The sequence below is a fragment of the Populus alba genome, chromosome 16, assembly GCF_005239225.2.
Source record: "Populus alba chromosome 16, ASM523922v2, whole genome shotgun sequence".
NCBI lineage: Eukaryota > Viridiplantae > Streptophyta > Magnoliopsida > Malpighiales > Salicaceae > Populus > Populus alba.
Window position 1 is genome coordinate 15,556,720 of NC_133299.1, and position 25,791 is coordinate 15,582,510.

At 36.7% G+C, this 25,791-nt stretch overlaps 2 protein-coding genes across 2 annotated transcripts; one reads left to right on the top strand and one right to left on the bottom strand.

Annotated features, from left to right (window-relative positions):
• The first annotated feature begins 466 nt into the window (after positions 1-466).
• LOC118035643 (protein FATTY ACID EXPORT 3, chloroplastic) lies at positions 467-4,503 on the top strand. Its single transcript, XM_035041251.2, has 7 exons — positions 467-874; positions 1,256-1,649; positions 1,977-2,144; positions 2,815-2,864; positions 2,973-3,010; positions 3,823-3,929; positions 4,186-4,503. Exons 1-6 carry the CDS (start codon positions 623-625, stop codon positions 3,911-3,913), a joined length of 993 nt encoding a protein of 330 aa, XP_034897142.1. The 5' UTR covers positions 467-622; the 3' UTR covers positions 3,914-3,929; positions 4,186-4,503.
• Positions 4,504-4,669: 166 nt separating this feature from the next.
• Positions 4,670-10,426, bottom strand: LOC118035642 (vacuolar-sorting receptor 1). Its single transcript, XM_035041250.2, has 12 exons — positions 9,772-10,426; positions 8,436-9,128; positions 8,070-8,158; positions 7,885-7,954; positions 7,716-7,799; positions 7,387-7,463; positions 7,211-7,292; positions 7,025-7,107; positions 6,849-6,915; positions 6,194-6,322; positions 5,603-5,709; positions 4,670-5,160 (listed from the first exon to the last, which is right to left on the bottom strand). Exons 1-12 carry the CDS (start codon positions 10,064-10,066, stop codon positions 5,059-5,061), a joined length of 1,878 nt encoding a protein of 625 aa, XP_034897141.1. The 5' UTR covers positions 10,067-10,426; the 3' UTR covers positions 4,670-5,058.
• Between the last annotated feature and the right edge of the window lie 15,365 nt (positions 10,427-25,791).

The following is a 25,791-nucleotide window of genomic DNA, read 5'->3' on the forward strand; positions in this document are numbered from 1 at the left end:
CATCCAATCCTTTTCTTGCCGTCTGCGCTCTCTATTATTCCCTTCTTCAAATAAGCTCCTCCTCCAGCAGGAATCTCTGTGCACATGCTATGGAGCACAAAAGAAATTTAAATTATTAAAGGCTAGAAAACAAATTGCATTATTTAAAAAAATTATTATGAAAAAATTATTTTGAGAATTCGATATGGGTGGTTATCAAAATCTTTTATCATGTTTAATATCATTCTAAAAAAACCTGCTTCAACAACTACACATCAGAGAGCATTTGCTCATTGAAAATGATTAGAATTGAAGGAGAAAGATAATAAAAATAATAAATGAAAATAATATAGAATAATTCTATTATTCTCCTTGAAAAACTCTTATCTATGAATATGAAGGGAGAAGTGAAATATTGTTAAGAATATAAGGACTAGAGTAAATTTCATGCAAACATTTCTCAATACGTGTAACCAAGACATTACATGATTCCTAGTCCGAAGGCAAAGGAAGTAGGAAAACTGTATCCCACTGCTAAAACCCTCGTTTCTCTTCTTCCCCTCGGGACTCTCGCTTCAAAAACCTAGACTTCTCTCTCTCTCTCTCTGAACAAGAAGGGTAAAAGAAGAGACTGAGTTTTTCAATGGAGTTGTTATCTTCTGGTTGTAGTTCGTTGCTAACAAAAAGGCCATCTTTTTGTTCATCTTCTTCAATGGCTATGTTTGCTCCATCCTTAAAGTTTCAATCTCTATTGCTTAAACCTAGCGGTCACAGGTTGTCTTTTGAGTCTCCAAGGGCTTTTGTCCCAAAAGGGCTTGGTGTTGGCGTTGGTTTTCGTTCTGGGAATTCGTTGAACCGACAAATTGTGGTATTTGCTGGCGCTCACGAGGATTCTGTAAGAATTGCAATTCCTTTTCTTTTAATTTCATCTACCGTCTGAAAATTTGAAATTTGAATTCTTGAATTCTTTTTGAGTGATTTTTGTGTTTTTTCAATTGGGTTTCCCTTTTTTGAATGTTGAATTTGTGTTGGGTGTTAGTGCTTTTTGTTGAACATGAGAAAGCTGTGCTGTTTGATTAACATCGAATTTTCATGGTTTGATTTGGTTTTGTATTTTGAGCAATCCCATCTTGTTTGTGCCAAATTTTAAAGCTTTTTATTTCTCTTTGCAATTTCATTTCAAGAGAGATTTTTAAAATGGGTTCTTTTCAATAGCTGAATTGAAATGAGATGCAATTGGATCATCTTTTATATTTTTTTTGTTGGCAATGTTTAGGAGCATTCAGAGATTGAAGTGGAAAAGGAAAGTGAAGATAAAAAATTAGAGGGTGAAGACTCAGAGGAAGTATGGAAGCAGACACTAGAATCTTTCAAAGAACAAGCTTTAAGGTTGCAAAGTGTTTCTCAAGAAGCATATGAGATATACTCAAAGAAAGCCATGGTTATTTTGGAAGAAACTTCAGAGAAGTTAAAGATTCAAGCAGTGGAGGCAAAGAAGGATTTGGGTGAGCTAGCAAAGGAACTTGGTGAAGATAGTATAGAGTATCTTGTAGCAGCTACAGAGAATTCTCCAGAACCAGTGAAGGAGGTTGTGGAAACGTTATCTTCTTCAACCGATGATTTTAATGATATTTCTAAAGTCCGCGATTTCCATGTTGGAATACCATATGGTATGACTAGTGCGCCACTGGAACTCATTTTGTTAAAATTTTGTTGAATGAGGTTTCTGTCATAAATTAGAATTTGTTAGGAGTAACAACATGATAGATATAACAATGTTGCAATATACTGTCAATTTACGGTTGCAAGCTCTTCTGCTCTATTCTATTAGACGACCCTTAATAATGCTAACTGAATATGGATGAGCTGGGAAAGGTTTTGTTGAATTGTCTCTCCCGACCCCTACATTGGTTTCTCTTAACTGTGCAATTGCCTTTTAGTGTATTCTCTGTTTTAAATGGCTTCATTGTTTTTCATGCTATTGCTACACTTCACAGGTTTATTACTTGCTACTGCTGGATTTCTCTCCTTCATGCTGTCAGGCAGCATCAATTCCATTAGGTTTGGTGTCATTCTTGGTGGTGCACTTCTGGCTTTAAGCGTATCAAGTTTAAAATCTTACAAAAGAGGAGAGCCAGATTCCTTGGCCTTGAAAGGACAGGCAGGTTAGTATGTGGTTCTATTCTATAATAAAACATAGACATATAAAAAGAATAAATCTCAAATTGCTTTCTGTTGGTAGCTTCTAAACTATATGAGCTTAGGAAGGCTGCTTTCTGTTTCTTATTAGTTATATAGTTGGATCATTTTGGACAAGTTTTGGAATATGGTATCATATATAACAAAGGATGCCGTTAAGTTATGAATTTAACAGCATGCACCTTGTGTAGAATGTCTCAAAGCATAAGGATGAAATGCTTGGATTCACTTGCAGGTTCATAACAAAGAGAGATCAGGGTTAAGTTAAAAATTTAAAAGGCACCGTAGACAAGAGCTTTAGTGTCTAGCTTAGCTCTTCCTCATCTATAAGTTTTTGCTTCTATTGCATATTTTAACCATTCAGGTTTTGTGAGTACATGTTTTTGCTGCTTTGGGGCATTCTTTCCTCCATGCTCTAAGTCATCAGGCTGACTATTTTGATTATATTTTCTGATAATATTAGTGTGTGAGCTACTTCGGGATGAAAGGATAGCTATTATTTCAGGCCATTGCTTGATCACTTTTTTTCTTACATGGTTTTTATTTTTTTATTCTCTACAACTTATGCTATACTTGTACATATCTTCTGTTGTATATTTGACTTCAAGCTTTTAACTACTGTGTTTGGTCCTGCAGCAATAGTGGCTATAATCTTTCTTAGGGACATTAGAATCATAATGACTCGGGTACGGGTTCTTTAAACAGCCATGTCATCTTTCCCGTTTTATCTGCTGTATTATGTATTTGTTATTGTGTTTCAAAGTTCTAACAGTCTAAACATTTTTGTTTTGCAGGGAGGTTCATTTTTTACTCCTGTTGCAACCCTCGTCAGGTTCCTTGTTCCCTAATTTTTTTGTGCTATCATATTTCATTTTCTACCTTAGTAGTGAGGATGGAAAGGTCGCTGGTAAAAGTAATTTTTTTTAGTCTAAACTAACAATTAGACAAGGTGCTAGAGCACTTGAACTTTGATTTGGTTTGAAAGGTTCAGGAAATTCTAGGTTAAAATTGAGGAAATGTTCTGTGATTTGCCACTCAATTCTCTTAAGAGTGCATCACAGGAGTTGCATCATGCAGCCTTTGAAGAAAATTGTTCGATCTCAATTGAAACAAGAATTGGTATCTGCATGTATAATATCCTAGGCCATCCAGTGCAATTTTGCTCAAGATACACAATGTACCGTCTTACAAAATAACATTGGGCAATTTACACAGGTCCAATAACATAAGTAGTCTCAATCCAAGACCAGGAACCATTGCTCATCTCACGCCTATGAACTCATGGTAGATCTGGTATTGGTTATGGTTCAGTCTAGCCAAGTTTTTTACTTGTAGCATCTCTCAGTTTATACTTTTCTGATACTGTTAAGGTTATACCTTTTGGTTTCTTCATCTTAATTAGTCAAAGCCACCTTCTGAAAGCTGCATATCCGTAATCTGTCTTGCTGCATGCGTGCATGGTCATTCACACACTTGCCTTGCTCCGAGTCATAAAACCACATAGACTTATCTTAGTACAGTAAGAGGACACGAGTATCTCCATTTTCAGATGCTTGTAGGCTCTATGTCAAGCATTTTATTTATAGTGGTATTTATCTCGTTGTGTGTGCATTTGATTTTCTGATAACTGGCATTGCTTTTCAGTGGTGCAGTGGTTGCATTCTATCTATATAAGATCGCCGTGGGTGGTAAGCAGAGTAAGGGGTCAGACTTGGGACATGGAGCAGAAAATTGATGTATTTGTTCCACTGGTTAGTTGGATTGCATGCTATCTTTGTTCTTCTCCCCTCCCTCTCAACCCTCATCTTTTCTTGAACAACTATTGTCGTGATGCAAAACTTCATCATATATGAATCTCCATTTTCTTTTTCAGCATTTTCTTTAATAAATAAAAATACTCAAGTTGCTGTTGTTAACCTATGCCTAGAATGATAAGTTTGCTGCCAGGTTGGTCTTCCATTGTTCTGTATTGTAGCTGATCAAATTAACTTCTCCTGTGACCTCCAGGTGGAAGGTTTACGACATTACTAGCTCTGGAAGAAAAAAGATGGGATCCCAGAAAACATTGCTTGATTCTGGAGCGTCAGGTTACTGATTATGGCTTTTTGTCTACTTTTAGTTTGGGTTGCTAGGGTATGGGAGAAAGTTGCAATAATCTGGCGGATATTTCCCCGTTGATGTGCTGAAATTACTGGTGTTTTCTCCTCCAATGCCACAGGGTTATATTGATATTTGTTCATTTCGTGTTGTTTAGTTATATTGGCGGATACATCGTGTTGTTTTCTCCCTCCAATACGCTATTTTAGTGTTATCATTTTCCTGGGAGGACCTTGCAGAAGTAAGTGATTTAATAATTTCTAGACAGCAGGAAGACTGCTCTGAAGTTACCGGTGTACAGTTAAAATCATTGGTAGCTAATAAAGCTAATAGCGTATGCAACTACGCTAAGACGAAACAGTTTCATAGCTACCTTGAACATCCTGGAGAGAAATTGATCTAAAAACAGTTATTATTAAGATCCAAGCCATACAATGTAAAATGCCCACCTTCACAGGACTTATGATCACTCTCAGCTAGAAGGACAACTTGAATTAGTTTTAGAAACTAAGGAAAAATCCTTGATAACCTAGGCAGCAAGAAACTGGAATGCAACCAAGATGGCCTAAAATTTTGAATCCCATAACGCTTCTTACATTGAATTGAAAATGTGCTGTGTTCCATGGAATAAACTTGTAATATTAATTTACATATACGTGTGACTGAATGGGAGCGTGCTGGCTGAAATAGCTACAAGCCAAATCGAAGCTGAAGGTCCCTTCGAAATTTGGAGATGCTGCTTCTTTACTCGATGCCTAAGCACATCATCTCACTAGCTCACCTTCAGATGTCCCCACGGGGAGCATGATGAACAGGGATGTCTGCTTGACTATCCAATGGCATATACTGTGCCATGATAGCCCGTATCTCTGAATCCATGTATCTCTGTGTGCACATTCATAAAGATAAAATTCAGTTCTCACTGTTATTAGCATTAAAACTAGACCTGTTAATCAATAATTTCAGATGTATCTCAACACCACCAAATCCAAATTCTTGATATTTGTTTGTGTCCGGATTTTCATGCTCAAAATACTCATTTGGCAAGCATCTGTTTTTTTCCTTGAATGATGCGAAATCATTTAAATCAACTAGGAACTTGGGTCCTCAATGATGCTTGAGCATGTACTTCGGCAAGGATTTTGCACCCCACTCCCCCCCCCCAAAAAAAAAAAAAAAAAAAAAAAAAACCACACGTGCACACACAAGAAGAACAGACATTTTTTGTCATGTTCCATCGAGATTGCTAAGATTTGACAAATGCCAAATGCGTGTTTTTCCACATTTAAGCTAAAATAAGGAATGGCACAAAATTTAAGATACATACCCGGATTCTGTACTTGTAAATTGCATATCCAGCAACACCAGCAGCAGCCAAGCCAAGAATAATAATCCAAACAAAGCTCCAGCTGTAATTTGTGTTAGCAGCTTTACCTAAATCATTGTAAAACATAAATCAGTGGAGGCTAACGTGACAGAAGCAAATGTATTGTGGAATGCTGATGATCCCATTTAGCGTAGAAGATTCCAAGAGCCAATAACCAAAACTAGTCCCAACTCTAGAGTTGAGTTGAAGTTGGAGATTACTTTTAAGATATGCCGTGGCTAAAACAGAAGAACTGAAATGCAATACCTTCATAAGGTACAAGGTGTATCTACCAGTTTTAGAAATAGGTTCCACTAAGATTTGAGCTTCTATGTTAATTGATGAAACTGAAAATATATTTCACTGCGAAGTTCATCATGCTAGAAATTGACATCCTTCGAAGCATCCAATTTAAAATGAAAAATTGCACCGCAGTTGAAAAACTCAAAATGAGGACTTTGAAGCATGCCTGTGCATACACACAGCTGCAAGTTGCAAGTTGATTGTTTGGATAACAGAGCAGGTTATTCAAAAACCTCAGTGGATACTCACTTATGCACGTGTCATGTTCTCGCATATACAATAAACCACCACCGCAGCTGCAGTCATAACTGCCCCAGGTATTTTTGCATTTGCATTCTGAACACTGGCAGGCCAGCTTGTGTTTGCATTCATCCACATCTGGGAAACAGCCAAAAGAGAATGTTTGAAGAGTGCCTCATAATCTACTTCGTCTCACAAACAAAAGAAAATGACATAATGCTTGCAATTTATAAAGGAGCAAGTGCACTCATATCCTAATGGAAAAGAACCAGTCTGCAATTGATAAAATGCATGGAAATTTAAAATGAGAATAGAAAAATATTTCCTCAAATCATCTAAAAAGAAACCAAAGCTGTTGAGTTATTTATTGATGACAAGGTTCAATGAATGGGTTCCACAAACATTTTGGACTGGAAGAAACTGCATGCATGTTACATCAAATGTGTTTTCATAAAACTGGAATACAGAATCTTGTACTTGTTCATCTAATACTTTACCAATGAAAACTTGCATAATCTTCACGGAGGAAAATTCTTCATCTGGAACTTAAAATAATAATAGTAGTTCAAGGAGCTATTACGAATAACCCAGTTGAGCCCACAAAACTGCATTCCACTAAATAGTATAATGTTGGAACAATAACAAAGAAAAGCAGGAAGAGTACCATCACAGGAATTTACTCCATCACCCTTGAATCCTGGAGGACATTTGCAACCTTGAGAATGATCTTCCTGAAACCCATCCGAGAACCAATGAATAAGTCACATTCGAAACAATCAAATTAAGTATGTGAGCGAGAAAACAGTAAGCTGGATAATTTCCATCAAATTCAAGACTCACAACACAAGCAGAAAAGGTCCTGCCATCTTGAGTTTTCTTCCAGCATCCTCCATTGTTAATTTCACAACGTAAAGAACCCGAAGCTGTTGAACAAACAAGCAAAAAGATTATGTTCACAGAATTAAAACAGGGATGTTCCTAAACTTGAGTCAAAACTAAACTTAGGATTACATGAAAGAAATTTACCTTCACAGCGAGTATAACCATCACCAACAAACTTCACCCCCTGAACCACAGGACATTCACATACTCTACCGCGAAAAGTATCCTATAACAATGAAATTCCAGGACCAAAATAAACTTAGAATGAAAGGATGCACCAAAAACATAATACCAACAAAATGTTGAAATTCTGAAGACACCTTGCATGCAGTAAGGTTAGCAGCCTTGTCCTGCCAGCACCCACCATTGTTTTCTAGACACTCGTTGGTTTCTACATCTGTAAAGAAAACTAGCAAATAATGACTTCCATCTCACAAGAGTCTATCAAAAAAAGGAATTGCACACCAAAAGGAATTGCTTCCATCATTTCACCAAAAAACCAATACTGCAGCAAAATGTGCTCTTTTATAGTGTCGGTAAACAATTTGAACATCTTCTGCACAGTAATTAGCACACCAGCACAGGAACACATGGGTAACTGCCAGCAGTTATGAAACATAATGTAGTAAAATTAAGCCTGATAGATAACCTTCACTTAAGCATATGGCTGGCTCTGTGGTCTCTTCAAAACCTGCACATATCGCCTTAAGAACAGCTCCTTTGTCCAACTTACCTGAGAACAGTAACAAGTACAGATTGGAAATGATCATCAAGCAATTAGAAAGCTTAACATCAGAGTAAGAATGTTGAGTTCAAACCTCTATATTGCCTGTTGTTTATTACAAGAGTTGGAAGAATAGTCACATCTCCTCGAGACCCTTTTCCAATCTGAATAGATAATTCAAAAACCAAAAAAAGAAAGTTAGCTGATTGACCAAAGAATAAACCTTAAAGGTACGGACAGCACATCAGTTTGGAGCAATTAAATTTTGGTGGACCTAACCTGTGTATCTTGTTCAGCTTTAAGAACTTCGTTTTCCACATCAGCCTCATGGTCTCCTATGCATTTATCTATCTTCTTAAGATCAACACCTAAGTTTGCAAAACAACCACTTTCAGAAGCTGCTTTTTTTTTTCTCTGCTCTCTAAAAACATCAGAAGTCAATTCAGCAGCAAATGGATTAACTAAGCCTTATTCTGAACAGAAGAATCAGACAACCATTTCGTCCAAAAGAAAACAATAGGTAACTTAAGATCAAGAAAATTGTAGTAACAGCTATAAAAAATTGACTAGACAAACAACATGTAGAGAGCAGTTGTTTTCTACAGTGTGGACATGAATACATATATTATATAGCCAATCACTTACCAAGGGATTGGATAACTTGATCGGCACACTCTTTGGTGTATTTCTTGTCCTTCATTGGGCAACGGATTGAAAAATCAGTCACATAGTCCCACCAAAGCCATGGCTTTTTACTTTCACTGGCCACTTTATAAAAGCAAGCTTGGCGTAGATTCTGTACTACAACATCTTTTCCATCATACCCTTTGCTAAAATCCTGCTCGGGATCTGGAGCACAGTACCTCCCATGGTTGATGCACTGGGATTTGCATTGTTTGCTCAGAATGAATGCCTGTGGGCAATACCATGTTATGTAGTGAGGGGTGAACTGTGTGTAACCCTTCTGCTCGAGTATCTGAGCTGCACCTTTGAAGTTCTTGACAAACTCAATCTGACTGTCACATTTTGGCCCGCACTCATCATTGCTATTTGTCCAGAACTCGTACTCAACCCGTTCATCAGGATGTGGAAGAGACTCTGTCCAATCAAGATTCATGTTAACCATCTCTCCATCAGATAGAGCTTTCTTGATACTGTCACCTAAGGACTTGCTAATAAGTGCTGAGGGGATAGTGATGTTCTGCAGATATGCAGCATTTGCATCATCTTCTTCAGGGTTGTCCATGGTAATCAGTGGTTCAACCTTGTCATCTGCTACAAGAATAGCTGCTGCTCCACCATTCTGTGCATTCCATGCCTTCAAGGTAAAGTAACAATCTGCAAAAACATACATTTTAGATACATCTACAGGCAGATGATAAGAACATGATCACTTCCATAGAGAAAAGAACACCATAGTTAATTTTCCCAGGAATATCAGCCACACACGACAGCATATGATCCAAAGTATCACCACCAGACATAAAATTACACTTGGTTCCGGAATCAAGGTATAACTTTCACAACGAAGTAGAGAACCAGCATGGTTCAAAATTTCATAAATACATAGAGTCCATTTTCTAAACTTAATTATGCTGCTTTCTTCTGAATTGTTCTATCAACAACGTAATAGAAGAGAAGTGAGGATTATCAGAACCCTATTCAATAACCAAGTAAAGTTAGACAAAGATGATTAGAATCCATCAGCCAACGAGTTTCCAATAAACAAAACTAGAAACCAACACAAAAATTCCAGTTACTCTTAGAAAAAAAATTCCGATTACTCTACCATGGCATATATAGCATAATTACCACTAAGATCAAACCTATTTAACAATTATCACACAATTAATTTATCATCAAAACAAATATACTACTAAAAAGTACAATCAAACTTTGAACTTCACTCCACACAAATTATTACTCGCCATAAAAATTATACATAAAAAGCAATCAGAGAAGTGAAATTTAAGAAGCTAACCTCCACGATCAGCAAGGACAAAAGTAGGTAACCCTCCAGGCCTAGATTTGAAAGAGATATCAACCTCACCAAACCCTTTGCATGCCTTTTGATTAGCTTTTGGATAAACCACAGTACCAACTAAAGTTCCTCCATATTGAGGAACTCCGAAATTACCAATCGCACATTCATAAACACCCTTCAATGACTCAGGTGATGTTAGTTTCAAGCTGTTTTTCTCTACTACAAACCTACCAACACAAAACCCACATAGCAAAAACCATACACAAACCAAAAATCCTAACTTTTCCCTCATTTTTTCACTAAAAATCCAATCTTTCACTCAAAAATTCAATGGATCGAGCCAAAAGAAACCACCCAGTTTTTAGTTTTATTCTCCCTTCCTAAAATAACAAGGCAGCCAGAAATATAATTCTAAATGCAAATTAAATAAAAAGTGGAATCTTATAGGCTAAGTAAAAGAAATAAATCAAACAAATCAAAAAGAGACAAACTTTCTATAAAAGCTTGTTTCTTGAAGATTACAGATGGGAAATACAAGCAAATGTCCACGAGGAAACTGCTTTTATTGGCTTATCTATAGTTTCCTGCTGGTGTCGAGAGCTGAATTTTACACAAAGGCAGGGGCTTTCTTTTTGGGAAGGGAAAAGAATATAAAAAAGGTTATATATTTAAAGAAGTGGGTAGTTGTCGCTATTATAAATATTTGAAATAGAAAATCGAATTTTAAAAGGATTGGGATGTTGCCTTGTTGGAGTTCATGTAGAAAAATCAAAGTATAAGCAATCAACGACCCGTCTCCTAGAGGAACTGGAAAGATTTAAACTGCCTTTGATCAAGGCCTAATTTTAGCTTTTCTTCTTTCTTTTTTATGACTAGAGACCATCCTTTCTGCCTTTAAACTCGATCTACTTATCTAATGCGGTCAAATATATATATAGTTCATAAAAAAATTATTTTCCACAATGTTAAAAAACCTTTATTATCTCAGCGGGATAACCGGGATTTAGATGGGTTTATGTTGAAAAATATAAATGAAGTAATTGGCATGCATCAAACCGGTCAAAAATCTATTAATTTTTTTTAAATAATATTATTTTAATTATATTTTTAAATAAATTAGGTTAACCTATTACCTTTAACTGACTTAATTACGTGAATTGCAATTCTACATGGTAAAATATTACATGTTTGGAAAATATAGTTGTGATATTTTTTTAAAGTATTTTTCATATTAAAATATATTAAAATAATATTTTTTATTTTTAAAAATTATTTTTGAGTTCAGCGCGTCAAAATTATCCAAAACATATCAAAAAAATAATTTAAAAAAAATTGAATTTTTATGTAAAGCGGTGCGCATTCCCAAACGATGCATCGAATCATGAGTGTGGTTGTGGTTGTTTTTCAAAATATTTTTCATACCGAAACATATTAAAATAATATTTTTTTTATTTTTTAAAATTAATATATTAAAACAATTTAAAATATATAAAAAAATTTAAATTTATTAAAAACACGGATGAAGCCCATGTAAACGCAGGTGCTTGTGGTTGTACCATCATATAATTTTGAGAACTGGAGCTATGGGATTCTCTAATGAGCCGGCACTTGCAATAAAATAATAAATGAAATATGCATTCTTTTCAACCATTGAAACAAACACGTGTAATAAAATTTTATTTTGTTGATAAAATATTCTTTGATTTATTTATTTAATTTGTTGGAGAAAGTTAAAACAGTTTAATGATTTATTTTTATTTTCTTGTTTTCTTGTCTGTGCTGTCGATGGTTACGGTCATGATAATATTTGAACGGCCTGGATTACGAACAGCAAACAGGTGTCCCATTCATGACAGTTACCTTGGACACGTTCTGATTCAAATTTTTACCTTGCATGCGATCCACGTGCTTGATCACCTTTTTTTCGTTTTTCTAGTTTTAACCCTTTCCTCTTTAAAGTCGGTCGGTCCCATTAATAAATAGATAATGTTTTTTTTTTAAATAAAAAACAAAAAGATAAAGGCGACGGTCCCAGTTCCCTGATGCTAACATGTTCTTGATCAATATCTCTCAATTTTCTTTTTATATATATATATATATATATATATATATATATATATATATATATATATATATATATATATATATATATCATTTCATCTAGCATTAAAAAGAGGTAAAATCTCTTGAGAAATGATTGGAGCTCTACACTAAAAAAAAATGTTTGCTGGGAAAATATAATGATATTCTTGCTTCTCTGTTAAAAAAAAATTAACACCGAGAGTATTTAAGTTTTTCTACAACAATCATTTATTATTTTCAAATAAAATGGGTATAAATAAATATTTTTTATTTTAAACAGTAAAATGACCAGAATATTATTAGAAGTAAATAATTTAAACATGGTATTAAGGGGTGTTTTATTTTTTATATTTTTATCAAATATTAAAATTAATAAATAATTAAAATGCATAGTATAACAACAAAAATATTCTTAAAACCAAATTGTTTAAGCTTAAGATCAAGTGGCGTTTTTGTTGTTTTATAATAGGTTTTTTGTAATTATAAAGTAATCCTAGGGACAATTTCTTACATGGCTAAATAAGAAAAAGGTGGACGCGCATGTACATCACCCGAAGGGGAGGCGGAGGTGCCTCCCAACATCCACAAATACCCTTCTGGAAGCGTTGTGGTGTCGTATTTTTATTGGTGCAACGTGTGTTGATATTGTGATCTGATATGTTTTCGATGGGTCTTTCTTTTATTTATTTTTCTTTATCTCTCCTCTCCTAACAATTATAATTATCGCACCCGACATTGAGGCAACCCTAAAAATAATTCTCGATTTATAGAAAAAGAACAGATATCTACCATCTTGTTCTTTTAGGGGAAATGTCTTATTTGAGGAGTCGCCACCTAGTATTATAGTCACTAGGAACCCTAACTAGTCAACAAAGATTCTATGGTTAGAGACTAGTTACGTAAAAGGAAAGATATTATCACCCCTTAAACGTTCTGCCTGAGGCAAACTACATTGTTGGTTTTGTCTTCAATTGCTAAACATTTATTCTCTTATGCCAGTGAATAAATAAATAAAAATAAATTTATTTTTACGCATGCACATATTTTTTTAATTTTTCTAGCTAAATAAAATAAAATACAACGAATAAAAATAATATAAATTTAAATTGATATTTTTATTCCTGACTCTAACGTCAATGAATAAATCAATAAATTTACATTATTGTTATTCATGCATACATATTTTTTACTTTTTTTTTTGGGCTGGGCCCAGCTCAGCCTATGTGGCCGGGCTGGACCCAGCAGGCCTAACCAGGTCACATGCTTGACCCGGTTGACCATTTTTTAGTTTTTCTACAGGAGCATGTAATTAAAATAAACGGAGGGAAATAGCAACTTACCTGGCGCCTTGAAGATGAGGATGACGGTGATAGAGGGTTGGCCGTTGTCGCACCCTCGCGGCGGAGCACGACGTCGCTGCGACTTTCGATTGAATTTCAGGTTTTTTTGGTTTTTGTGTAAAGGAGTCGCCACCTAATATTTTGGTTATTAGGAACCTTAACTGGTCTTTCAGAGATTCTATGGTGTTGGTGTTTTCTAATCCCATCAGTTTTTCTAGGTTTGATTCAAATAAAATTTATTAGGATAGAAATCCAAGGAGATTCCATGTACTTCAAAATCTCATTTTTCCCTTAGTATTTCAAAAGTTTGCGACTCGTAAATCGCAAGGAGGAGGGACGAAAAAAAAAATTTAGAAATCTAGGGCGCTAAAAAAACCTATTTTTTTTAGTATTTTATACTCTCACGGCTCGTAAACCGTGGAGTAAATTTTTTTTTTTCAAATGTCCTCGATTATAATCAAGGCTTCTTTCAAGGATGTGTGCGGATTTATTACTCTCAATAATATTTTGGATATTCGTTCTTTAAGGATTTCTTTATCCAAACATTAGCGGTGAATAATAGATGAATTCCCCCTACCCAAAATAAGATTTTTATATTTTTTTGAATATTGGCCAATACCCTTTGGAGTTTCACAAACATGTTGTAAAATCCAAAAATGCAAGAAAAAAAAAAACAATTTTTGTTGTGTTTAAGAAATTCATGCGAAAACACATTTTTCAAAAAAACTTCCAATATTTTTTGTATATATAAAAAAAGACATTCGAAACATGTTACGGTATTGGCCGTATGCAACACATAAGAAAACTTTTTAAAATTTGTTTTATCGAAAACACAAGCAATGCAATTAAACACAAAAGAAAAATCGCAATAAAAAGCTGAAAGCCATCATATATATTCTAAGATTTATAATAAGCTTAAAGCAAAAAAAAAAAAAATCAACGCCAAATCAATGCGCAGGCAGCAAGAACAAAATAAAGCTGGGAGCAATCACTAAAAGCAAACTAAGGCCGACTGATTTCTTCTCCAGCGGGTGTAAGGAAAACAAAAGGAAAGTCCCTAAATGTAAAAGTTCCTAAACATGAAAGACAAACCCTTTTTACATAGACAGCAGCTGAACTCAAAAATCATGAAAGAAATAATAGGCCAGTGTTGGTTTTTCTAAAACAGAAACCAATTATTCAGAGGGAAGAAACAACTTTACAACCGAATGCGTAGTATAAAAATAACAAAGGAGGAGAGATTGGGGCTTATACCTGCAGCTCCTGTTTGCAGAAAATAAAAAAACCAAATACCGAAAGACAGCTCACGTATGCCTCCTTAGTTACTGGAAAATGACGGATGAAAATAAAGATGTTGAAACGGATGAAATATTTCAGCTATGTGCTGGTAAATAACTGGTTTCCCCATCGCCTGCCTCTCTTGCGTTTTCCTTTAAAAAAAACTACAGCTCCTGTTTGCAGAAAATAGAAACCAAGGCCGAAAGACACAGCTCACGCGTGCCTCCTTGGATGCTGGTAAATGATGGACGAAAATAGAGATGCTGAAGCGGATGAAATATTTTAGCTGTGTGCTGGTAAAAGACTGGTTTCCCCGTCGCCTGCCTCTCTTGTGTTTTCCTTCTCTCTCTTTTGCTATATATTTTTTTATTTTTTCTCTCCGTTTTTCTCTTATTTTTCTGCTCTCTTTTTGCTGCCCCCGTTAGGTTATTAGAGGGGCTTATATAGAGTCTAAATATGTCTCCATTTAGGAAGGATTCAATGCATTAATCCTCGGACGTAAATCCCTACTGATTTGCAGTAAAAAAACGCAAAAGAAAGCTGCAATATTATGATTTTATGCTGGTGCTTTATGTCTTATTTCTTTCCAGTTTTAGAGGAGGGTGTGGCTATTTTCTTTCCTTCCATAGGGTCAGTTGCTCCCTTTGAAATGAGGCAAGAAAAAACGTGGTTGCAGCTCCAAAATTCAGGCATAATGATAAAGGAAAAACAACAGGAATTTGCAGTGAAAAAAAAGGAAAGAAATCAGATGGAGGGTGCAGCTGCAAAGTCTTATTTTTCTTATTCGGTGTGGAAAAAATCCTGTCATTTATGATGATCCAGCCCTCTCTCTAGCTTTCAATATCCTTCTTTAATTCAATCCATCATTTTAACAATTTTTGATTCAGTCCTTGGTCCAAAAAAATATCCTTCGAATCAGCCCCGCGAACTTGGGCTATATCCTTCCCGTGACAGAATTTTTTGCCTTCACATTAGATATTCAAATGGGAATATCTTGAGCTTCTGATATCGGAATCAAGTGATTCAAAAGCCAAAATTATTCTACGTGTCTAGGACTATAACTTTGATGAAGTAGTCGAAGTAAGATAAAATCTTTTTACAGAACATAATCTAGCAATAATTTGGTTCGTCAAAAGGGATCTCCAGGTCTACACTAAAAAACTGACGAATACCGAGAATCCTAATATGACTAAGAGTATGAACTAAGAACAAAAATCACAGAAACTAGGCCAAAAATAGAGTTTTTTTAGTGCAGACTCGGGTCAACATCCTTCTCGTGGCAGAATTCTCTACCTTCACGTTAGATATTCAAACGGGAACATCTTGAGTCTCTAATATCGGAATCAAGTGATTCAAAAGCTCAAATTCATCTACGCATCTAGGATTCAAACTTTGATGAAGGAGTCGAAGTGAGATAAAATCTTTTTACCGAACAACAACTGACAGTAATCTAGTTGGTCAAAAAGTTTCTTAATCTAACAATGCTGAGCATCCAAATTTGACTGAGAATCTGCCCTAAGAACAATGATCCCTAGGACCTAATAAAGGTGTACGTTAATTTTTCAACATGTCATGAGTGACAGAATATACCTAGGATGGTCAGATATCGTACAAAACCGAGTCAGAATCAGAGCCTAAGTTGGAACAAAAAATTGCCACAGCAGCAGAACCATTTTTTTAGTGCAAATTTTGAGGGATTTATTCAACCTTAAAGACCAGATAAAAAAAGAACGAATTTAGTATTATGAAGACTCCTGATCAACCTAAGAAAACCTGATGGTTTTGGTAGCAAAGGGGAAGGATAAAAACAAAAACAGAAAATAGCTCAAACAAAGCTTTCGAAAAAAAATATTTCTTTTTTGTGCTTTTGTCAATTTTCTGGCGAACATGAGCTAAACTCCTATACTCTGTTCAAAAGAGGTGAACACCATCTCTAGCACGTGGGGGTCCGAAATTGAGTAACAACAGATGCCCCCTCTTTACAATGCTTACGAAGCAAAACTTGTCAAGTGCTTTGTGTAGTAAGTGTTGAAAAGATAAATTGTCTGATCATGCTAAAAACTCAGTGCTTTTCTTAAACAATGGTCTCCCTATCAGGTGATCTGCCTATCTTAAAATTTCTAGAAAACACTCCATGCTTTTCTAAGAATATGGACCCATCATTGAGTGACCTGCCCACCTTAAATTTTTTTAGAAAACTCCATGCTTTTCTAAGAAATGGTCTCAATAATGGGTGACCTGTCCATTTTAAAATTCTTAGAAAACTCCATGCTTTTCTAAGGAATAGTTTCAATATTAGGCAACCGACTCTTAAAATTCTTAGAAAACTCCACGCTTTTCTAAAAAATGATCTCAATATCAAGTAACCGGCCCCTTTTAAAATTCTTAGAAAACTCCACGCTTTTCTAAGAAATGGTCTCAAAATCGGGTGACCGGCCCATCTTAAAATTCTTAGAAAACTCCACGCTTTTCTAAGAAACGATTTCAATATCGGGTCACCGGCCCCTTTCAAAATTCTTAAAAAACTTCACGCTTTTCTAAGAAACGGTCTCAATATCGAGTGACCTGCCCATCTTAAAATTCTTAGAAAACTCCACGCTTTTCTAAGAAGCAGTCTCAATATCAAGTGACCGGCCCATCTTAAAATTCTTAGAAAACTCCATGCTTTTCTAAGAAATGGTCTCAAAATCGGGTGACCGGCTCATCTTAAAATTCTTAGAAAACTCCACGCTTTTCTAAGAAATGGTCTCAATAACGGGTGACCTGCCCATGTTAAAATTCTTAGAAAACTCCACGCTTTTCTAAGAAATGGTCTCAATAACGGGTGACCTGCCCATGTTAAAATTCTTAGAAAACTCCACGCTTTTCTAAGGAATAATCTCAATATTGGGTGACCGGCCCATAAAATTCTTAGAAAACTCCACGCTTTTCTAAGAAACGGTTTCAATATCAGGCGACCGGCCCCCTCTTAAAATTCTTAGAAAACTCCACGCTTTTCTAAGAAATGGTTTCATTATCGGGTGACTAGCCCATCTAAAAATTCTTAGAAAACTCCACGCTTTTCTAAGAAATGATCTCAATATCGGGTGACCTGCCCATCTCAAACTTCAAAAGAAAACATCTTACCTTGAGGAAATGAAATAGTGCTGGTTCATAATTCATATTCTTTTCGTAGCTCTGTTGATTTGAGATTCTATCTCTTAGTGATTCCCAAAAACTTGGAACTAATTTGGGCTTCGTCCCTCCTTTCCTGCCAGGTTAGTGTTATGACAATATAACATGCATGTTTTTGTTACCTATCTTGGAAACATAGGTCCCCCTTTCGTTGTAAACTTCTTCGAGCTCTTGTTTCCATTTGTTTGTCCAACCTTTTCTCATGAACCGAAATATACTTCATATCCTCTCTGGTTCCTTATGGGGCCCTTTCTTGCTCCATTGAGTATTGTACTTTATTATTATTTTTAAAAGAAAAACTCAAAATTTTTGGTTTTGTTCATGAAAACTGCAACCTTTAATGTAATTAGCAATACTCATAAAAAATTCAGAAGTTTTTATGATGATACCCTTTTGGGCTTTGGTTCACTATGGACCTCTATGTGCATTTTTCTTGCCCCCAGTGTGGTGTACAATACCTGTTAGGTTTAAAATTTGTTTGGTTCTCTCCAATTGATGGAGTCATTTTCTTAGTTATGCGTAAGAAAAGAGTTTGTTTAAGTAAAATATTTCAAATGCTATGAGATCATGCGCTTTATGAAGAAAAAAGGTTTTTTACAAAGATAATTCATGGCCAGACTTTATTTTATTAATTGGGAAATTACGAAATACATCAAGCGTAATATTTCCTTACAGAGTCAGAATTCACGGGCCTAACTAGATCTTCTCCATCCATTCTAGACAATAACAAAGCTCCTCCTGAGAATGCTTTCTTCACCACGTAAGGCCTTTCATAGTTAGGCGCCCATTTACTCTGATCTTCTCCAGGTAAAGACAATGTTTTCTTCAGTACAAGATCTCCTTCGTGGAATCCTCGTGGTCGAACCTTCTTGTCATATGATTTAGCCATCCTTCTTTGGTAGAGTTGATGATGATAGATTATGGCTATCCTCTTTTCACTGATCAGATTCAGCTGTTCATATCTAACTTTTACCCATTCTACCTCTTCTAGCTTAGAGTCTAACAACACTCTCAATAATGGGATTTCCACTTCTAAAGGCATCACCGACTCCATTTTGTATACCAACATGTACGGGGTGGCTCCTGTTGAGGTTCAAACTGCGGTGCGATATGCGTGAAGGGCAAATGGCAACATATCATGCCAATCCTTATAGGTGACTACCATCTTCTAAATAATCTTTTTGGCATTCTTGTTAGCAGCTTCTACCGCACCATTCATCTTTGGTCTATATGGCGAAGAATTGGAATGCTTGATTTTCCATTTAGTGCAGAGCTCTATTATCATCTTGTCGTTGAAATTCTGGGCATTATCAATTATAATCTTTTCTGATGGACCATACCGACATATCAAATCTCTCTCAATAAATTTCTTCACCACTTTTTACGTCACATGAGCAAATGACCCGGCTTCTACCCATTTTGTGAAGTAGTCAATAGCCACGAGAATAAACCTATGACCATTGCTGGCTTTTGGGTTTACAGGTCCAATCACATCAATTCCCCACATTGCGAAGGGCCATGGAGATGTCAAGTTAAACAGAGGAGCCGAAGGGGCATTGATTTTGTCACTGTATACTTGGCACTTATGACATTTTCGGACATAGTTGATGCAATCCTTCTCTAATGTCATCCAGAAGTAATCGACTCTTTGTATCTTCCTAGAAATCACATGTCCACTAGCATGGGTTGAGCAAATCCCTTCATAGACTTCCTGTAACGTGCTTTTTGCCTCGAATTTATCCAAACATCTCAACAAAGTCCCTTCAGATGATTTTTTTATACAAAATCTCCCCATCAAGATAAAAATCCATTGCCAACCTCCTCAAGGTCTTCTTGTCGATTTTGAATGCCCCCATGGGATATGCCTGGTTTTGGATGAAATTCATGATATCATAGTACCAAGGGTTTCCATCCACTTCTTTTTCGACTGAGCAGCAATGAGTTGGGTTATTTTTGATATTGATGTGTACCGGCTGTACTTGTGCCCAAAGTCTATCTTGGCCATAGATGCTAGTGTGGCCAAAGCATCTGCAAACTGGTTTCCTTCCCTTCCCAGATGGGTGAACTCTATTTCCTCAAATTCTCTAGCCAGCTTAGACAAGTATTCTTGGTAAGGCCTTAACTTCTCTTCCTTGGTTTGCCATTCTCCTTTTACTTGGCAAATGATCAGCATTGAGTCTCCATACACATCTATCTTTTTGATGTTCATTTCTAATGCAGCCTTTAAACCAAGAATGCAAGTTTTATACTCAGCCGTGTTGTTGGTGCACCCGAACTGCAGCTTAATTGAAACCGGATACTGCTTCTTATCAGGAGAGATTATCACTGCACCAGCTCCGTTACCACATACATTTATAGCACCATCAAAGTACATAACCCACCAATCTGATTTCTCTTCCTCGATTGCAAGCACATCTTCATCGGGAAAGTCAAAGTTTAACGACTCATAATCTTCCATAGCATGGTCAGCCAAGTGATCGGCAATAACACTCCCTTTCACGGCTTTCCTTGTCATATATACTATGTCATGCTCGGCCAATAGAACTTGCCATCTTGCAAATCGACTAGATAGATAGGGCTTTTCACAAATGTACCTCAACGGGTCTAATTTGGAAATTAACCATGTAGTGTGATACAACATATACTGACGTAATCTCTTTGTAGCCCATGTTAGTGTGCAACATAGCTTCTCAATCATAGTATACCTAGACTCACATTCCGTGAACATCTTGCTTAGGTAATAAATGGCCCTTTCCTTCCTTCCAGTTTCATCATGTTGCCCAAGCACATATCCCATTGCCGTTTCGGTTACTGTTAGGTACAATATCAATGGCCTTTCTGGTATAGGAGGAACAAGCAGAGGTGGATTTAGCAAGTACTGCTTGATTTTCTTAAAAGCCTCATCACACTCTTCATTCTATATTCCAGGGTTCTTCTTCCTTAACAAACGAAAGATCGGGTCACAAGTCGTGGTTAATTGGGATATAAACCGAGCAATGTAATTCAACCTTCCTAAAAACCTCTCACCCCCTTATTAGTCTTAGGGGGTGGCATAAATTGAATAGTCTTTACTTTTTCAGGATCCACTTCTATCCCTTTGTCACTCACCACAAATCCCAACAACTTACCGGATTTCACCCCGAATGAACACTTTGTTAGGTTAAGCCTCAACTTATATTTCCTTAGCCTTTCAAATAATTTCTTCAATATTTGGACATGATTCTATCCCTCTTTAGATTTAGCAATCATGTCATCCACGTATACTTCAATCTCTTTGTGCATCATGTCGTGGAACAAAGTCACCATAGCCCTTCGGTAGGTGGCCCCAGCATTCTTTAAACCAAATGGCATGATTTTGTAGCAAAAGGTTCCCCATGGTGTTACAAAGGTTGTCTTCTCCTTATCCTCTTGCGCCATTTTTATTTGATTGTAGCCTGAAAACCTATCCATGAAGGAATATGTGGAGTTGTGTGCTGTATTATCAACTAACATAACTATGTGTGGTAAAGGGAAATTATCTTTAGGGCTAGCCCGATTTAAGTCCCCGAAGTCCACACAAACTCTGATTTTACCTTCCTTTTATGGTACCACCACTATGTTTGACACCCATTGTGGATACTTGACTACTTCCAAAAAACCAACGTTCCATAGTTTTTCAATTTCTGCCTTTACTTTGATTAAGATCTCCGGATGAGTTCTCCTTAACTTTTGCTTAATCGGCTTGCATCCTTCCACCAACGGTATCCTATGTACTACAATGTCTATATCCAAACCAGCCATATCCTCGTAAGACCAGGCAAAGACATCTATGTAATCTCGGAGTAGTGTAATCAACTCTTTCTTCGCTTCAGGGGTGATCAAAGTCCCTATTTTCAGCTCTCGTTTGATTTCTTCATTGCCTACATTTATGGTTTAAAGTTCCTTTTTAGCGGGCCTCCAAGCTTGTTCGTGCTGTTCTATTAATTTTATGAATTCCCATATATTTTTCTCCTCCCATTCCTCATCTTCTACAACTATTATATATTCTTTAAAGTTTGGTCATTCATTCTCAATGTAAAGTGCAGGTATTGTTGTGGAGGTTCCTGAAAGCGAAAAGTGATGTGTAAATACATAGTAAGACATCAAGATGAATTTTTAAGATGTATGATCTCATTAAAAGCAAAAGATTGGCTAAAAAACAAAATAAAATCCAATTGACATCTTGAGCCTCGATTGTCAATGAATAAAAAAAAAAACAAAAACAAAAAAAGGCAAACAACATAGATAAAATTATAATCCAACAATCATTGTTGATTACATTTTAAAAACCAATGGAGCTTCTTGGGTCTCCCAATTCTGGAACTTCTCTCCTTCGGTTAGTTTTTCGAACAAAAGTCTTGACGGTGACTTCTTCCAAAGTGTGGATGGTTAATTGTGGCAGCTCTTCATCCCTTCTTTCGGATTCAATTTTCTCAGCAAGGTCCTTGACTTGATCTTCCTTCAGAGTGTTTATGTTCATTAAAGAAAGCTTCTGAAGGAGGTTTCCATGTCCCTTATCAGGTTGCATCACATATGCGGCCTTTGGAAACGAAATCCTGATTGGAGGGATGGCTAAGCTTTCTTCTTCAGGCTTCCTTCCTTCAATTCTAGCCATTCTTTTCTCCCTTCTTGCACCAGCAGCTCGCTTGTAATCCTCCTTCTTGGGCTTATATCCAAGCCTAAACCTCTGTTCTGCAGCTTTCAATTTGATTATATCCATCCATTCAAGCCTTCTTTTCTCAATGTCATATAGGAAAGGAATCTCGTGTTTCAAAAAGCTTTTAGCGGCCATTTTGGTGGCCTCTGAGATTTCTGGCTTCCTCACCACATTGTTCTTGGGCACCCACTTAGTATTCACAACCTCAAATGCATGAAGGTTTCTATCCTTACAATCTTCAGCTTCAATGAATGGAACCGCCAACATTTCTTACCATTTGATATAGTCTCCTCAGCTTAACAGTAACTAGGACACCATTGGCAATGTACTTCTTAACATTGATGTAGCGAGAACAGGTGACAGCTCCCGCGGAATGTATCCATGACCTTCCTATCAACAACATTGTTATAGGAAAGGGGGGATATCCATCACTTGAAGGTTACTAGAAAGACTTGTGGAACCCACAGCCTTAGTTTGACCTCAATTGTCCCTATCACTTGCCCTTGTGAGCCATCGTCGCTCTAGCCGTCATTACACTGGTTTTCATGTGTGAGAGGATTCTTACCGGCATTTCATCCAGCATATGCCTTAGGTAAACACATTAAGGGCCGAACCGTTAAATGAGAACCTTACCGATGCAGACGAAATTTGCACCGGACCGTGACATATAAGGCGCTTTTATGTCTAGTTCCTTAGCGTCAAGTTCATTCTTTCGTTGAAATATAAGTAATTGGTAGTATGGATCCTCTCCTACTAGATGCCTCCATTAGTCTTTTGTTCGAATATTCTTCGGGTACGTAGGCCTCATTCAGTACTTTTGCAAAGCATTACGATGCGTCTCGGAGTTGACAAGTATTAATGACAGATGGAGATCTTGGCAGGAGGTCTTCTTCATACTGATCCACTATACAGTACTCACTTATGCTTTATCAATTTCAGGAACTCATTTTTGTTTCTTCCTCAGTCACAGGTTTATTCACCTCAAACTCTTTATCGAGGTCCAACACCTCCTTCCTTTAGCCTTTTCCTTTGTTTCTCTAGTTCTTCAGGTGTGAAACAAACGACCCATTTCGAGTTAAGCCCACTCTATCTCATGTTCGGTAAACAGCGGCAAAGGAGTTTTATAGCTGAGGTATAACCATTCAAATCCTCCAGGCATCACTCCATAGCTCTTACTTTGTTTTCATATGAGGGCTTAGTTATAAACAATTTTGAGAGCCCTATTACTGTTGATTGGACTCTACATTTCCCTTGATTCTCATCATCTCGATCTCTTCATTATCTCTTTTAGCCTCAATCCTTTAGCTCTCCTAAGTCAGGCATTCTCGCAACCTTTTGTGAAAACTTTTAATTTTTGGCCATTCATCAAGTGATGCCTTTCTTTTTATGGAAATGGGCCAAAATTCATTTTCCCTCACGTAATATTCTGATCGGTTTCTCCAAATGTCCAGATTGTAGGCAACATTCTCATACAGGCTTGCCAAATGGTCACTTTTAACACCCTTCTCCTTTGCTACAGCCTCCATAGTATTCACTCACTACACTACAACATGTTGGGTAAAGGGTTTTGAATTCCATTAGGCAATCTCAAAAGTGACCCATCTGATTTTGATAAGTTGTGATACCCTCTTCTTAAAAGCTATGCAGTTTTCGATTGCTTGACCGTTATTACTCAGCATGCGTATTCACAAGATCAACTCGGGGTTGTACCAGTTAGCGGAAAAAAGTGGTTGCATAGTGGTAGTTGCGTAAGGGAGTTATTCCGTCCAATACTTAGCAATTGCATATGACTCTTTAGGTCATTGGCAAGGTGCGTAATTGTTCTTCTGGTTGTCGTTCATCCCTCATTTGGTATAATTTTTTGGTTATTCGCGTCCGGGAATTTTTATTTTTGGGGATGGAGGGTTTGGAAATTAATGCTCGTGATTTGGGAGGTAAGTGTTTGCGTTAAGTTTTTAGTAGTTTTTTTCTTTCCCTTGGTACCTGCCTTCTAAGTTTATTACCTCAATTCCTTTTATTTCCCAAAAAAAACCCTTTTTCTCTATAGGCTCTTGCAATTTCTCCCCACTTTGAATTCCTTGGCTCAATCCTTTCAGCAATTCGCCACAACATCATAGAAATGCTGGGCTGAGCTACCCATAAGGCTCGTAATTATGGGGCCCTAAATAGTTTGCAAACAATGTCACCATCTCCGTTTCTATTAGTTGGAAGGTTGTACCATTGATAGCTTGTCTCGCCACTTTGAAGCATAAGCCCTCACCAACTCTTGAGTCCTTTCCCATGGTAATCAAACTGGTCCTATCAGAGCAATCTCAAGATGAACTTGTATTGCTTAAGAAAGCAATTGCCAGTCCGTGCCATTTCCTTATCCTAGCATTTGTCCAACCTCATACCAGCTGAGGACCGATACCTGTCAGGCTATCTTGGGAAGAGTAAATAACAATTATGGGATCAACGTGGATAACTTCTGCCATTCTTGTTATAGTAGGAACGAAGATGGGTTTTTTAGACATTTCCATTTGGTATACTTTAACAAACTCCGACACTCTGAACTATTTGGAATTACGATTTTAGGCCACCAAACAACTTCAGCGGCCCCTAATGGATTAAATAAATCATTTCCTTCAACTGCCCTTAGCCTTTCTCTAGTGCAGTCCCACTTATCATACCCTTCATGATAGAGAATTTGACGTCACGTGAATCCTCGTTTGTTAAATCCACTATGTAATAGGATGGATAGGTCGAGTGGACAGGATGCTGCTTTATTTGGTGTATTTTGGCCCCACGTTTAATAGGTGCGACAGGAATTTTGAGTTGCTGCTTGGGCTTCATCAGGTTAGTAGACGTTTCTCTCTCTATCTCTGGCTCTTAACATTTTTGCTCTAACATACTGGTTTAGTAATGGATTATGAGAGAAAAATGCGATGATTGTGATAAAAATGCTTTGTTCATTGGGTAGGATGCACCTTTCTTGTTGAACCGAATAATAAGCCACCACATTTATAAACATAGTTTCTCTTTGTCACATTGCTTATAGGAGTTTCGCCTTTTGAGTTGTTGTTTGCGTTGAATCATATTCACTAAGGACAGATTTTGCATAAGAAGATGGGTCAACGCCCTTTTCATTAATGCTTTTTGATAAGATTTATTACATTTAGAGAAATAAAAAGAAATACAAATGTTAATTCCCTTTCCTCTATAACATCTTTAGCTAAAGGTAAGAGCAAAGTCGCGTTCTCAATCTTCCCTAAAAGCATCGTCTGTTCAGCTTAGAGCTTCGATGATAGCCGAATGATGTCTCCTCCCACATTTCGCGCATTGATTCCAATAAATTCGAACATGTGCAGTACTTCGGTTCCCTTTGCTCATTTCGTGTCTTTGCGTCATCTTTTCTATGGCAGCAAACATGTTTGGTTTTGGTTTAAAAGCAGTTTGTTGTGCGATTTGATCCACTCTCTTGCTTTTTTT

Coding starts and splice junctions, on each gene's coding strand:
- LOC118035643 (XM_035041251.2), top strand. CDS start 623: ATGGAGTTGTTATCTTCTGGTTGTAGTTCGTTGCTAACAAAAAGGCCA. Junction 875..1,255: donor CTGGCGCTCACGAGGATTCT/GTAAGAATTGCA, acceptor GGCAATGTTTAG/GAGCATTCAGAGATTGAAGT. Junction 3,011..3,822: donor CCTGTTGCAACCCTCGTCAG/GTTCCTTGTTCC, acceptor ATTGCTTTTCAG/TGGTGCAGTGGTTGCATTCT.
- LOC118035642 (XM_035041250.2), bottom strand. CDS start 10,066: ATGAGGGAAAAGTTAGGATTTTTGGTTTGTGTATGGTTTTTGCTATGT. Junction 7,464..7,715: donor AGCCATATGCTTAAGTGAAG/GTTATCTATCAG, acceptor TTTTCTTTACAG/ATGTAGAAACCAACGAGTGT. Junction 6,323..6,848: donor TGGAGTAAATTCCTGTGATG/GTACTCTTCCTG, acceptor GCTGTTTCCCAG/ATGTGGATGAATGCAAACAC.